Here is a 17253-nt window from a genome sequence, read left to right as displayed (position 1 = left end):
GCAGCTCACAATCATTATTTTGGAAGTAAATAATTGTCTAATTGTCACATATCTCATGCAGCCTTAGAGTAACCTGATTAAAATATTATATATGTCAAATTAGACAGTCCACTTAAAGGGGTTACTGGCCTCCAATCTTTTTCAATTTAACATTCGTTAATATGCAACTTTAAACATAAAAATAAAATTTTTTAAACAAAGAAAATGAATTAATAACACATCTTAAATGACATTTTTTTTTTTTTCATTGGAGGTGAAATCTTTTATAAGCACCTTATGGTCTCCAACATTCAGATTGCCCAGGGGCATAAGCAGGGTTGCTATACATTCCTCCTTTTTATATTTATCCTCCTACCTACTTTTAGTTAAATCTTTCTTTCCACCTTACTTTCTCAGTTCTCTCTCTCTTCACCAAATTTTTCAATTCTAGCACCCACAAATCTAACTTTTTCATACTAAGTATGAGATTTTTCAAGAACCAAACATACCTAAACATTTCATAATTTGTTCTGTAAACATTAAAAGTGCAGACAGCTTCAAAAACTACAAATTTAAAAATTTTGAGAGGAAAAAAAGTTTTGCTATAACAGAAAGTACAACTATTCAGGCTCTCATTAAGGTTTTGGATTTTGCAAGCAATGCAGATCTCTGACAGCCTATGTCAGTGAAATCTACATACGCCTTCATTACAACAGCCAGGTGAAAAAAGTGCTCTGCACATTTGTAAACTTGTTTTCAGACTTTTGACTGACATTCTTGCACCACATAGTTGCCAGATTTTGCGAGCATAAACATATGAGGGTAAATCAAATATAAATGAGATTTTTGTTCCTGAGAGTCTACAGTTGTAGGACTGGGCCTGCACTTCTAATATGCTTGGGTGGAGTCATTAGGAGTGGGGAGAGCCGACCATTCCACACTTCCCACCAATCCACCAGTAACGCTCATGATGTTGGAGCAACAGGTGCACCCCTCTACTGCGCAATGCAAAATTATAAAATTTCTTACTCGTAAAGGAGTTTCAAGCGACGAAATTTTTCTGGAGATTGACTGCACAGTTTGGGGACCAAACACTGTCAAGGACTCGGTTTGTTTGCCTGGCATAGAGTTCAAGGAAGGACAAGAATGAGTGGAAAATGACGAAAATGATTGCCATTCTCAATCCAGCATTACAGACGAAAACCTTCACGCGGTTCAAAACATTCTTGAAGATGATTGATGGGTGAGGGTATCCAAAATTTCAGAACAGGTCGGAATAGGTTATGGGAGCTGTCAAGCAATCACCAGAAATGACCTACAATTCCATAGTTTTTCTTTTGGGGGGGGGGGGCAAAAAAACGCCTGTGTGTTAAGAAATCGCCCGGAATTTTCTTTAATAAAACGGTAAAATAATTCTAAAATAATAAAACTTCCATAAAGTGTGTATCAAACAGGCCCCCTCGCCTTTTGACCACAGATCAGAAGTTGAGACATTTGGAGGTCTATCCGAAGCTTACAGCACGGTTGCGATCAAAGGTGATGCATTGTTGAGTCAAATCGTCACCTGCAATGAAACGTGGGTCCACCACTACACTCCCCAGTCAAAACAAGCCAGTAAGCAGTGGCAGAGGAAAGGGGAAGCAGCCCCAGTGAAAGCCAAGACTTGACTGTCAGCTGGCAAGGTTCTTTCAACCATTTTTTTCGACTTGCGAGGCATTTTGCTCATAGATTTTATGCATGAGCGACGCACAATCAAGACTACTTACTACTGCGAGCTAATGAATGAGGTGAGACTGCATATCACTGTAACAGATGAAACCAATTGATTCGAGAGGCCATCCTCCTCCATGACAATGCCAGGCCCCATACTGCAGCTCTAACAGTCTCAAAACTAAAAGAAGTGCACTGGACTCTCAACTTGATCATCCTTCCTACAGCCCAGACCTACCGCCCTGAGATTTTCATTTGTTTGGGCCGCTTAAAGAAGCTCTAGGAGGGCAATGATTTGAAGATGATGAGGGCTTGGAGAGATTCGTGCGCAATTGGCTCCTGATGCAACCAGCTTCATTCTATGATGCTATGATAAAAAACCTTCCTTCTTGCTGGGAAAAATGTATTTTTAAAGCAGGAATCTATGTAGAAAAATAAATTACATTTGCCTTTTATTTTTCAATAATTTTTTTTTTTTTTTTTTAAATCCCGTTTACATTTTATTTTCCCTTGTATTTTACCACAAATTCAACCAATGCAACATGGAAATAAGCAGACAAAATGGCTCTATCATATCTTAAATACTGTAATAGTTTTGAAAAAGCTAAACAGTAGAGCTTATGATTTCCTACTGCTTCTAGTGTATATGTTTTTACCAATTTTTATCTTTAAAAATAAAGACAAGAATATAGTTTAGATAAATAAACCATAAATAATATGAATAACCTACACAAACTAAGAAAAATTTGGCTAGAAGAATAAAAGGTCAACCAAAATTTGGAAAAGCTCAACAATTTCTATTTTCTTTTTTATAAAGAACTTCAACAAAGTTTCAAGTAGGGGGACTGAAATATACGGTATATATATATATATATATCCATATATATATCGATATATATATATATATCCATAAAGTAAGGGCCATCGGCTTATATTTAAATATTAGTGGGTCTGAAAATAGTTTCATGGATACAGGCTCATCTATCGGCTATTTACGAAGCCACTGCAGTTGTTTTGATTCAGTAGTCATTTGCCTGTCAGTGAGTGCAGATCACAATGTCCATGACAATTGTTTCTCCCACCAGTTGTGAAGTACACACTTGATTCGATTTTTGTGTGCAAAATGATCTTCAGCTACTGAAATTCATCGGGAGTTGTGCCTAGTGTATTGGACCTGCAGTAATGTGAAGGAAAGGTTAGACAATGGTGTAGAGACTTTAAAAATGGCCGCACAAATGTGTATGATGAAGAAAGGAGTGACAAGCCCAATATTCAGACTGATGAAATCGTTGAACAAGTGAACTGAAAACTATGATGTGATCGGCAATTGATGATTAGTACTCTGGCTGATGAATTTCTGCATGTTGGACACACCTCTATCTACACAACTGTCACAGAATAGCTTGGATATCAAAAATTGTGTGCAAGGTACGTACCAAAAATGCTCATCGACCAAGACAGAGCAAAAGAATGTGCAGTGGACGAACATTTTTGGACTGCTACCAACAAGATGGAGATAATTTGTTTTCCCACATTGTTACGGGTGAAGAGACGTGGATATCCTACACCAATGCAAAATCAAAACAGTCAATGCACTGGCGCCATTCAAGTTCCCCAAAACCAAAAACATTTAAGTAATCTCCGTACTAAAGTTGAAAAATGTTGGCTACTGTTTTTTTGGGACAAAAAGGGCATCATATTGGTTGATTTCATAGAATGTGGATCAACAATTACAGCTGATGTGTACTGTGAATCGCTCACCAAACTGAGATATGTGATCCAAAATCAACGATGCGGGAAATTATTGTCCGGCATAATCCTCCACGACAATGCGCGTCCTCAAACCAGTGCCTTAAAGAAGAGTCAAGATTTTCGTTGGGAACTTTTTGACCACTCTCAATATAGTCCCAACCTTGCACCTAGCGACTACTTCCTCTTCTTGCATTTGAAAAATGCATTTGGAGGACAACGGTTTGAAAATGACAAGGAGCTCAATGTCATTGTCAACTGGTTCAATTCCCAAGCAGTGAAATTCTACGCAGAGGGGTTAAAGAAACTGGTGCAACGTTAAGAAAAATGCTTAGAACTGAATGGCAATTACATGAAAAAGTGAAGTAGATATGTAGTAAACTAAAGCTGTTAACTAAAGTCCTTTCCTCACAAGTTAATTTTTCTTAATGACTAAATGGCTCTTACTTTATGAATATGCTTTGTACTTTCCAATTCAAAACAAAAAAGGTAAAGATGTGTACTAAACCCTATGAAATGTATTTTGAATATTAACACTGTACTCTGTAGTTTCAAACATATATCTTACAGACTTCAAAGATTAATTTAAGGGCTTTCCAAACAATTTTTTCAGATTATTACATGAATGTACGGATTAACATAAAAGTAACTAACTGTATTAAAAGAAATATTTTATTAGGCTTTTCTTACAATTAACTGAAAATAAATAAAATTAAAAAGATAAAATATGAAAGTTATGTAATAAACAAACACCACTCATACAGTATACAAACACCATTATTCATGTATAAAATAAATTGCACCGATAGCATTTGACAAAATTAATTCTATTGCAACAGATGTGAAATACACGGTCATTGAAAAAGGTTGCTGCAATAAATTAGACAAAATCATAACTCCCTGTGTAATTGAGAAAAATATCAGGATATCAAGTTTTTTTAAACATGACCAGCCGTGACCTTGAGCTGATGCAAACAACGGCACAATGGCTCTGTGCTGTCAGTCAGTGCAATGGCAACAGTTCAGCAGAAAGCACAGTGCATTTTGTGGTTTGCAGAGCATAAAGTTATAACTTTTCAATGGACTTTCCAGTATGACATATCATCCTCTGAAGAATTATCTAAACGGTAGTTACCGGAGGCTAAACAGGAAAAAGAAAGGCAACATGGAAATGAAACATTTCCCTGGACGGCTCAAAACAAGTGACGAAGCAGTTGAGCATACACATGAAAGTTGTTTAAGAGGCCCTAAAAAACCAATTTCTAGACAAAGTTTACAGTTAGGAATTCTAAAGACAACTATTCAAAATGTGTTGCACAAGTGTTTACATCTTCATTCTTAAAAAATTCAGCTTAAACATTAAATTAAACCTACAGATCTACCTAAACATGTTGAATTCACAAGTAAAAATGCTTAATTAATAACACTGATGATGATGAAACATTTTTAAAACATGTTATGTTTATGGATGAAGCGACTTTCCATATCAGTGGTTGTGTCAACCAGCATAATTATAGGATATATGGATCTCAGCAACCCATTGAAATTATTGAGTATGTCAGAGACTCCCAAAAAATAAACATTTGGTGCAATTTGATGTACAATTATGTGACTGGCTCATTCTTTTTTCATGAGCCTACTATCACAGGGAATGTTTATTTAGAAATGCTACAGCTGTACATTTTCCTGCAAGTTGACCAAATTGAACAAGAACGTAATGTTGCTATAATGTTTCAACAAGATGGTGTGCCTCCACACTTTAGCCTAGGCGTTTGACGCACTCTCAATGAAAGATTCCTTAATTGTTGGATTGGTAGGGCCAGTCCTGTGTTTTGGCCTCTGAGAAGCACATATTTGACACCCCTACATTTTTTTCTATGAGGATATGTTAACCTTTTCAGATCATGTAGCCTTGGAACTGGGTATGTGCAGCATCAGTTTTAAAACGCTGTTACAAAATCATTTTATATGGGATCTAAGTCGGTTATTTTTTTTTATATTCACAAAGGAATCAGTTTTATTACACAATTTGAACGACATTTATACGATGTAAAATGTTTTATTTAGACTAGAAAGAATATGACCATTTTTTTCTCAGAAATGTGCTGGTGTGTGTGTGACTTGTATATTATAATTGCTATGAGGATTATGGATTTATTTATTATTTACAAAAATAGTTTATCTTACTAGCAACATATCGATGTATTGAAACACATAATAAATACGTCGCTTTTACTTGAGGTCTATAAATATCTTTTCTGACAAATGATATCGGTAAACATGTAACACACATCGATTCGTAATGAATAAGAGTACACAGTAAAAATGGTTTTTTGTCAATCTGAATAGCCTTTTGAGTGGTGGAGATTTTTATAAAACGTAGTTTTCTGAATCTATTTTCACTTATACTAACATGTTACTAATCTGTGATTTATGACATGGATTTTCATCATATTTTGCCCAATTTTCAACCGATTTGCTTGAAAGAATTATTTTAAAAATCAGCAAACCATGTTTCATAAACACAAAGCAAAAAAAAAATTTTTCGCTAATAAAAAACACGGTAGAAATGCACAAAAAAATTCTGCAATTAAATTATCGTAATTTTTGTACTGTTTCAATTTTTTTATTGTTAAAGGCATAAAAAATATCCAATCGTAACGGTTCTTTTTTGTCAGAATCTGTTAAATCTCTTTAATATACTGTAATTTTTTGAAATTTTTTCACAAGAGGGTAGCATAAGACTATGAAGGGAGGCAATCAGATACCAACATTATTCGCGGAGCGCTAATCAACCGCGGATCATTGTGATGGGAAAAGGTTAAATACATTGTCTACAGTGAAAAGATCAGGGATGTACAACATTTAAGACAACAGATCACCGCTGCTATTGCCACAGTTATGCCTGTGACAAACCAGCAGACCTGGGCAGAAGTCAATTATCGGCTGAATGTTTGCACAGCAACCAACAGAGCTCATATTGAAACTAAGGTATGTAAAGAAACTTTTTGAGTTTGTAAATTTAAGAAAAAAATACTCGTTTGATAAGCTCTAGTAGTTTCTGAAATACGATTTATTTAAATTGCTGCAAACTTTTTTGATGACCTATATAAAAGTAATGAAAGATATTACTATTACTTTTCTATTCTTACAGATACAATATCTTCACTTTTCTTGATAAAATCTGAATGCTTCCATAGCAACTATAACCCACCTTAACTGCATTTCTTCATAATAAAAATAGTTATGCAGATACTTTCACTGGTGTTCTAAGGCAAGAGATTGATATGATAATAATGGTAGTACAAAATAATTTGATAAATAATTTGTTCAACCACTATTGTTTGATGCAAAGTTTCAATGTAAGGAATCCCAGTTTTTTACAAGGCCCTTTAATAAAGAAACATCTGTCGAACAGATTTATAAGTACATACATGTGCTTCATCACCAAAATTATCAAATTAACCAACGGAATCTTATTCACAAAACAAGGTAATTTCTACATAAATTGTCAAACCAAAGATTAAATTATTATTAATAATACCCCAACTTATTTCATTGAAGTACACTTACATTTACCTTGTAAAAAAAATCACTTATCTGTACCATTGAAAGAAATCGGATTAGAGACCATGTTTGGAAAGTATAAATTAGATACCATAATCGGTCAAAGGCAAATTGACATCAACTGCTCCCAAAAATGACATACCATTCTCAGAATAACCAGATCCACTTGGAGCTTACCAGAGAAAGTGGTTTTCTATTGTTTTGTTCAATAAGCTAAGTATATTACTGATACATGTTACTATGTAAAGCCCACCAAAATAAAACTGATATTTACCCCCACAAGTGACATTTTTACTCTGTTTACCAACGGGACTGGTAGTGTAGTAAGTTCTTGGTAAAAGAGAAAGTGCATTATATACACTGTCACCAATCAAAAGAAGACATGATTTATTAGTAATTTAAAACCTTGGTTAAAGAAAAGCCAAGGCCCTCTAAAGTTTGTCCACTAATTTATATAAATATTTCCAAGTAGGGAACCAAAAGTGCCCAAAACAAAATGCTTTAGACTTTTGAACCGGTACACTGAGCAAGAGTGTTATTTGGATATTTTTTTAAGCAAGTGATGATATGTCACAATAAAACAATCTAAACAAGAGAACTAATATTAGTTTAACAATTAGTTTTTCAGTCAATCCTTTGGAAAATTAATATCAATAAAAGAATAATATATTTAATATGCAATTATCAGAGGTTGATAAAAAGTCCATAAATGAAGAAAAGGAATTCCTGATGCTTTATTAGAATAAAAAAAAGGTTATGAACTAGCCATTAGATGAAACACTGGTAATAAATATCATAGGTCTTATTACATTTAGTGTGATTAAAACGTTTTAAGACTGGCAATACTTACAGACTATTGTGATGGATCTCCTTCAAAGCAGCCCCCTTCTGACTGACCGCACAAATTCCAATGCGGTGTTTCTTTTGGAAGAAATGTCATTGATTCAATTGAAGAAATTCAACTGAGTCAAATCGTTTTAATGAAAATTCCACTTTAGGAAACAGATAGAAGTTGGCAGGGGCTAAATCAGGGGAATAGGAGGGTTGAAGAAGCACAGGAATTTGGCCAAAAATTCTGCTATTGGAAAGTACAGTGAGCTAGTGCATTGTGGTGGTTGAAGATCTAATGCTTGTTTTGCCAGAGTGCAGGCATTTTCTTTTCGCACAAATGCTGAACGACACTTTTATAGTATTTCTGGTAAACTGTCTGCTTCTTAGAAACAAATTTGTGATAAACATTGACTGCAGAATCGAAGAAGACCCCTAACATTATCTTCACATTTGAACAACTTTTTTATGCATTTTTTGGTCATAGCAAACTTGGATCCTTCGACTGCAGTGATTGTACCTTTGTTTCTGAGTTATATTGAGAAACTCATGACTTGTTGCCATGTAATTATCTTATTTAACAAATCTGGGTCAGTTTCGACCTGATTAATCAATTCTTAGGGCAGCTCAACTCTGTGTTGTTTCTGCTGGTCTGATAAAAATTCAAAATGAATTTTGTGGACAATTGATGCATGTTCAAATCTTCAGTTGAAATTGACTGAACTGCATAGACTTAAATTTAGTTCATCAGTCATCTCCCTAATTCTAAGTCTATAGTCAGAGCACATTAAATTATGAATTTCCACAATGTTTTTGTTGGTTTTTGAAGTAAAAGGCCAACTGAACCGAGGGTCATCTTCAAATGGTTCATGGCCATCTTTGAAACTTTTGAACCAGATTAAAACATTTGGTCAGTTCAGAATTTAACCCCAAAAGCTGTTTTTAAGAGTTCATAAATCTCCAAAGCTGATTTCCCAATTTTCAAATAAAATTTGTTGCAAACTCATCGTTCTGTTTTTTTATTCAATTTGTGAAATCAATTCACTGAGAACTGGAAACATGTCTTCACTCAACTAGGATGCCAATCTCTATTGAACAGAGATATTATGGTGATCTTTTCATGATGATTTAAAGACAAAACAATTTCGCTGATGATACCTGTCTTAAAACTTTCCATCACACCTCATACACTAGCACATGGAAAAAACAAGCTTTTCTGATAACAATGCATATCCATGAACTACTTGATCCAATTGTCCATCATCACTTACAGATATGATATCACTTCCCCATATGATTTGTTCATTCTCTTATAATCAAATAATTTATTTTTAATGATTCCTTTAATCTGTTAGTTAATAATAACTGAATATTTTCCCACAAAAATGTAATCAAAATTTACATTTACATAATACTATGAACACAGAGGGATGATGGACAAAGGTAAAATACTCTTGACATATTAAGTGTTTACTGTGTACAATGTAAGATATGAAAATGTACAGGACAGACCAGAAGCAAGTATTGTGGAAACATGTGTAATTCAGTTTTACAGGCTTACATTTTAGGCTATATCCACAACTTTTCATTGTACTGCCAAAACAACATGCACCTTTTCTATAAACAATTTTACCTTGTGAAAATACAGTGTTACATAATTACCAGGAAAAGAAATTATGACGTTAACTTTTATAAAGGTGTTAGTGAACATTCATTTTTTATTAAATATAATTTTTTTTATAAAAGCAATAAATGTTATCGACAATGTTGCAGATTTTACACAAATGAAATGTAAAGAAAGAACTAATAAATCAGTGAATTTATTTAAACCAATAACTGAGATATTTAATGAATATGAAAATAAAATTTGATTATACGTCTAAATTTTACTAATGACAAAAAAGCTTAACTCTTAAAGCTATATATATAGAACAACTGAATAAATGGAATTACTGTAACTGCATAGAAAAAAAATTAGTCATAGTTATGAAAAAAAATTAATATTAACCTCATACCTCATCATTTCAATCATAATGACAAATCAAGCTTTTGAGTCAAAAATCAATTTAAAAAAGCTAGTTTATTACCTGATTGTAAACATTTGCATGCAAATTAATCCTAACATCAAAAACATAGGAAATGTTTTTGTTTCTCTATATATTGTAGCTACACCCACGGACCACACTATGTAGTCGTCAGAGTAATGTGAAATTACAGTCCTTTGATTTAGTAATTAGTGAGTATTAAATAGTATTTTGTCAAAATTTATTCAGGGCATTGTTATTAATCACAGTTTTAAATTTTCTATAGCTTGTGCATGTGCAAGGATGCAATTTTCAAAGTTTTGGGAAAAACGCAAAGTTTTGGTTTTCTTTAACAGTAAACCAGAATAATACATAAATAGCTTTTAATTGTGATTTTGGTACAGCAAATGCTATTTAAAAGCAATTTAATGAAGCTGATTCCTTTTTTCCTAAAAGAAAAAAGTGTGATCAAAGAAAAAAACTTCTTCATAGGTTATTAAAAATTAAAAGTAAAATTGACTTTACTGTGAGGAAATAAATCAAGAATTAGTAGCCAATGGAGAAAAATGTACATGTGACAACTATTCACTGCAGACTGCATGAACAGATCACCAAGCACCTAGAACGTAGCTCTTAATGCTGTAATGTACAAATAAGCTTATGTGATCCACACATCACTAATAACACGAAAGAAGGTGACTGCAAAGATAATGTTTTCCAATGAGTGACTATCAACCCTTATCCAACAATCCAAGGAAAAAAACAGTCGAAGATATTTTACATTCTACAGGCTACACATGAGCACCAGAGGATGTTATATTGAAAAATGATGAATACATCATAATTCAGTGCACAAAGGTACAGAAACAAATCCAACAAGATTCAGCATTATGCTACACTCACAAAAAATAAAAACATATTTTAAAGAGCAAAAAATTTTATATGCAATTGCAATTTATTGACCTCAGTAATTACATGATTAATCAAATATTTATTTTTAATAAAAGGATTCTGATCTAGCTCAGATATTGTTTTGACATTTTTTAATTTACCTTTAATGTTTTTTGATGACTTAAAGTATACCTAGATGTTTAACAACTTACTTTATACTTCCCTTTTCACTTGCTCAACATAAAATTAATTCAAACTTACTTTATATTAGTACGTAGCCACCTATAAACCTCATAAGTAATCAGAATATTAAGATTTTAAAAATTACTACGGTTCCAATTATTTGCACAATGAGCTCAGATGACAAACACTTTTAACTAAGCAAGACATAAACTTTGGCTCAAGTTTAAGAATAACAGATGATAAAGTCAAGATCCCAAATTGCAAAAGATTTGCTGAACATCATTTAGAATATATTATTTAAAAATTGTTTGAAATATATTTTTATCAAAATATATTATCTTACAGACACAAAATAAAAAGTTACAGGAGGACAACTGAATGATATTACTCTGAGAAATTCACAGGGAACAAACTTGCAAGTTTTTGAAACTCAACCAATAAACCAGCCTGAAAAGAGTTTTTCCCAGCAATAGCCTGTATACAGAAGCGACAGATCTTTTTTTGTAAACAGTTAAAACAAAAGAATATGTAGGTTATACTTAAAAGTAGTGTTTTATGATGTTTAATAAGATATTCAAATTCATTTTTTTTTTAAATTAAGAGCTATTGATACCCAACATTTTACAAAAACAAAAATCAGTAAACATAAGAAAAACAAAAATACAGCTAACCTATTATGTTGTGTGCATTGATGAATGGAGGGCTGCTAATAGTACTAAGGGCAGGTCCATGATTACCAGCAGAAGCTACCCAAACAGTACCGTATTTATCAATTACTTCATTCATCAGTTCTACCAGTCTCCTGTAAATAAGAAATTAACCAGTTACTGAAAAAAAATACTTGTCCAATAATGATTACATTCTTTTAGCTTGGTACAGTTAAAGCAAACTAGCAGTTATAACAAACTTTATCTTAAATAAACTATTGTTCTGTTTTGTATATGTCTAAATCTAATTCATTAATTCTCAGTAAAATTTTTGAGTAAATGGTACAAAAATCCTTATCTTAAGTATTAATGAAATTAAGCAACTATAGTGGACTTACAATACAGAAATGAAATATTCTTAGTTGCAGTAAATATTGGCTGAGAAACATAAAAAAAGCGCAATAACAACTTTGTTACAAGAATAAAAAAAAAAAATTCAATTCAGCTGAATTTTCTTACTATTAATAATAAGCCTTTCTTAAATTAAAGCCTTTAAAAATTAAAAACCTAATTAATGTTTTTATTAAGACAAAAAATTTAAATTGTTTTCCTAAAAAAAAAAGAAAATTAATAAATATTTATATATTCCACCAACAGTTAAGTTTTAATGAAATGCAAATTTTTAAAGTTGAATTTGAATAAAAAAATTGGAAATGTTCTATTTTTTACTTGTTTTAGAGGTCTAGAAAAAAAATTTACACGTAATAAAAAAAAAAATGTTCTTGTGACACTGAATTACACATTTTCACTTCATATTTTACATTATCAATGATCACATTAATTTTAAAGCTTATAAATCAACACCGTCATTTTGGATTCAAGGAATCTTGCGTTAACTTTTGGAAAATGTAGATAAAATGGATGGAGTATATTAGTCTTCAAATCAATAGATTCTATTTGTATATATTGGATCAGAAGTCATATTTTTGCTCAAATCACAATTATACTTTACAGCTAATGAAAGATTAAAGAGAGGTTACCACAGGCAGATGAATAACAATGACTTCAAAAAATGACTAATGGACAAAATTTTTCTAATTCTTCCACTGAATTTGAACATAATGATGGATAACACTCACTTACCATGTAGGTGGATGTCAAACCACCTTCAAAATCAACAGTAAAATAGACAATAAATGATAGCCACTTACAGTGATAGACATGGATCCATGTATAAGAAAATGGAAATAGTTTCCTGGTTTGGGGTGCACCGGCTTTATTGGATAAATTGGATTTCTCAACTGAAGTGAAACACCAATTAAGTGATCCAAAATCATCAGCTGGCTGAATGAAAAATTGCAAATGACATTTGGAATTAGTGATAGTTCTGTATACATGATTTTATAATGCAATTTAGCTATGTATATAGAACAACCACAAAATGTGTGGCAAATGCCCCTTCACTTGAACAAAAAGAAATTAATATTGACATATGTAGGGCAAAATGGAGTGAAGCAGCAATGATGATCCTAATTTAACACCATGATAACTGGTGTTGAATTTTGGATGTATGGGTTTGGCCCGGAAACCAACGTTAAGTTGTCCCGGAGGATGTTCCCAAGATCTAGGTAAAAGTAATAATAGTTTTTTTTTTATTACTGGGGTTGTGCATCACTAATACACACCAGAAGCCAACTTTCAACAAACAGTACTATCTAGAGGTTCAGCGCAAAACTAAACCTGTAGTATCACACAAGTTACAATTGCATCATGATGACATACCCAGCATTTGTCACATCTGATCTAGGATTTCTTGGTCAGGGAGAGAGTTCCTTAGATCTCCAGGCTCCTTACTAACCAGATTTCTGAAAGGCTCCCTATGATTTCTGAATGTTCTACACACTCACAAAATCACAGATAATACCATTTGTCAGCCGGCAGGATATAGTGATGAACTTAACAGAAGGCTAGTAACAATTCCAAAAGAGGACCACAAAAGATGTTTTCAGCAAGTAAAGTGTTTGTAGTCATAAGGGGACTACATCAAAGAGGACTAGGATTGGAGATGCAATAACAAAGATATGAAGAGGCAATAACAGAAGAAAAAAATAAGTTGTTAAACTGGCATAGTCTGAAATCAAGCATCATGAACAGTCACATAATATATTAGTTAATGGAATTTGTAGGGACTGGTCAATGAAGCCATGAACTAAACACAGGAATTATGGCAAGGATTTATTCAATATGTAATATCACTGGAAAAGAATTACTGGCATAAAAACTATATAATAAAACGTACAATGGATAGTTTTCCAATTGTTTGGGAAGGTGAAGGTGATCTTGGTAATAGTTCCAATTTTAACAAAGAGGATAATTTTGATTATGATTTATCTGTGCCATTAAAGTTGAAGGCTGATAAATAACTTTACAATGCAACTAACATGCAGCAAATAAGTAAAGTATTTTTATTTTTATGAACAATGAAAAATTATTTATTTGTGTTTTAAAGATTTAAATGATAAATCACAAGCACTTGGATAATATTTTTATTTATCTATTTATTTTTAAATAACATCAGCTGATGTGGATTGTGTTTTACAACAAATAGATGTTAAAATCATCAAACAAAATACTCAACAAAAAAAATAATCAAAATTGTAAAAATACATATGCAGCCAAGTTAATAATAGCTTCCAGAGAAGTATGGATAGGCTAAGTTCCAAGGCTACTTTTGTTCCTCTTGGACATCATATTTCAATTGAAAATTTTATTGATATTAGTCTATTTAAGTTTCTTTTATGTTGAAATTTAAATCTTCCTCATGGATTTAAAATTTAAAATTAATTTTTAAATTTTATTAACTAAATACAACCAAAACAAGTTAACTACTGACATAAGTTGACTACTGACTAATAATTAGAGAAGCTATTAAAAAACATTCTGTGATTAAAAAGGATGCTATTCAAAATTTACTAGAAATTAAATTATACAGCATTAATATACAAATGAAGAAACTTTTACAATGTTTATTTTTTTTTTAGTATCAAACTATGCTAATGAACAAATACCTCAACATAAAAAAAATCATAAATAATTCTTCCCGAAGGAAAAGTAACAAGTTGCAGAGAATAAAGAAATGTTTAAAGTAATTTAACAATAAAGGTTTTATTCATGAGAATTAATTTAGTATTATTATTTTTAACTGTAAAATAAACAATAATAATAATAATTATATTACCCTGAATTAGAAAAATTTGACAGTTCTCCATAACTCATGTTGATGACATGTATTTTATTTTGGGAATGATTTTTCATCAAATGAATCATGGCTCTAACAACTGCTGTTCCAGTCTCCATTGTGTCCAAACGATTATCACCTGAAAAAATGTAACAAATTAAAAAGCCAGTTTTTAATACAAAAAAAAATAATAATCTACACCAACTCAATCAAATTATATAAGCAAAAAAAAATCCTGTGATAACAAATTGAAGTCACAAAGCCTTCATTACAGAAATTGGCAAATTCTTTATAAAATAATTATAATGAAAATACAAAACTAAGAAATAAGATTAATGTTCACATCTACAATCTATGCATTATTCATAAATACATAAAATTTCTATTTGTTAACTTTATAAGTAGATATAATCAACACAGCGTGAAAATAATTGAGTTATAAACTGAAGAGAACTCTTTTGTTTTCCAATTAATTTTACTTGAAATATTCATTCTAATCAATATTTTTCAATCTTAATAAAGAATGCATATTAAACAAAGTCTTGAAGAAGTAAGTGCTATTTGCAGATACAAAGTTGAAATTGATTTCTATAGTATAAAGAGTATAGAATAGTATAGTACATAGTTTTAGTAGTCCTATAAAAAGACCTTAAAATGAACATGCATTTGTGTTTTTTGAAAGTGAATGTGATGTGACCTCCTACTTACAGTTCAATACCACATGCTAATGTCATCTAAGCACAAATGAGGAGAATGGTGTATAGGAGTCTTGAACATTTTATCACATCACTGTTCATACTGACTAGTGATCTTTGATTTTATTCAGGACTACAGATAGTGCTGATTTTTAGCTACCATTGTTACTATCATTACTTTTTTAATTATAATTCTGTCTAGCTCCTGTTATTCAATAGAGGATATTGTTACAAAATCCACTATAGGTGGTAAACAAACATAGCTGAAAAGGTAAAGGATACTGTTTAAACAAAAAAAATTACACACATTTTTTATTAACAATTTTAAAGGTTTGCCGACTAAAATTTTTGATGGTACGCTTAAAATTATGGCTAGTGAGGTGGAAATAATCTGTAAGTTTTAAAAGTAAGACAATAATTGCATTCTACAAAATTTGATAATAAATAGTACTTGTTAAATACATATGGAGAAAAATAATACAGATCGGTTCAAAAAGAACAAAGGAATGACTGAAAAATTATAGAAATACACTCAAGGACATTCATAAAGTCGTGTTAGTTACATTAGTAATTTTTACTCTAATGTTATAGCTATCCACTCTGCAAACCTAACAGAACATTCTAATTTTGTTGTCTTAAGTTAATGAATCTGTATTTGGTTACAGGATCTGTCTACAACTATATTGTCTTTACATTACAAATAGAATCTAAGATGACTACTGTTATAACTAAACTAGATATGGTAGAGTCGGTTGGGGTACTGCATTCAACATTCAACTGCAAAATAAATACCAGATTTTTTCATGTAACATTTTTTTGTTATTAGCATTTTAGATTAACTAGGCAATACGAAATAAAACCATTTTGCTATCTTACAATATTTGATCATAATTCTATATGAAAAATATTAATTCGCTTATTACCAAAGTAATAATTTATTCCAGTACAGACTGCTCACTTTAAAATTGTTAAATATAATAATAAAATAAAAGAAGGAAATGGATGTTCAGACATTTTACTCACCAATACACAATGATACTATTTGTGCCCCAGGAGCAACACCATTTTTTTCAGGTAGATCTGGAAAATTTGCGGCTGCTATTGCTGCTACACGTGTTCCATGGCTAGCTGAAAAGAAAAAAAAATTTTTTCATTTTAAATTTAAGATTTTTGAAAACATTTTCTGTAAAAGAGAACTTCATATTAACCTGGGAGCAGGTAGATAGTTGCATTCTCCTTATGAAATGATATCTTAAAACCACCTCAAATGTTTCACAAAGAAGCAACTTAGAAGATTAAAGTAAAACTAAAACTTATAAGATTAAAATTCCAAGGCTATATTTAATAAATCAGTTTTCAAATATCTAAAATTTAACAATATTTGGTGAAGTAACACCTTGCAAAGGTAGATCCATGCTGTTAGAATTTGGTTACTGAAAATTAAAGTTAATGCCACTTATAAATTAAAATAAAATTGTAAACACACACCTAACTATAGAAAAAATACATAGAAAATAGTAATGTAAAGAAAAGATGATAACAATCAACGGTACTTATGTATAAGTCTATTGACCAATAAATAGCAAACTTTTGGGTAGTAACCCAAAAGTTTGCTATTTATTAACAGTAGGTGATATTAACAGTAGTTAATATCACCTGAAATAACCATTATACTAACATTTTTATAACCATTTATATTTATTTATTTTATAAATTTATCCAAACTTAATCTATGCTCGCTT

The 17253-nt window shown here is 31.5% G+C and overlaps 1 protein-coding gene across 1 annotated transcript in view; it reads right to left on the bottom strand.

Moving 5' to 3' along the window:
* Window positions 1-17253, bottom strand: part of LOC142331756 (tripeptidyl-peptidase 2-like) — a 79653-nt gene that overhangs the window by 15486 nt on the left and 46914 nt on the right. Inside the window, exons 3-5 of the mRNA XM_075377821.1 lie at window positions 16535-16639; window positions 14817-14955; window positions 11603-11733 (exon numbers count right to left, since the gene is read on the bottom strand). Of these exons, the coding sequence (XP_075233936.1) occupies window positions 11603-11733; window positions 14817-14955; window positions 16535-16639 (375 nt within the window). The remainder of the gene's footprint in view (window positions 1-11602; window positions 11734-14816; window positions 14956-16534; window positions 16640-17253) is intronic.

This window comes from Lycorma delicatula, chromosome 10, assembly GCF_047948215.1.
Source record: "Lycorma delicatula isolate Av1 chromosome 10, ASM4794821v1, whole genome shotgun sequence".
Taxonomy (NCBI): domain Eukaryota; kingdom Metazoa; phylum Arthropoda; class Insecta; order Hemiptera; family Fulgoridae; genus Lycorma; species Lycorma delicatula.
This window is presented reverse-complemented; position numbering and strand designations above follow the sequence as displayed.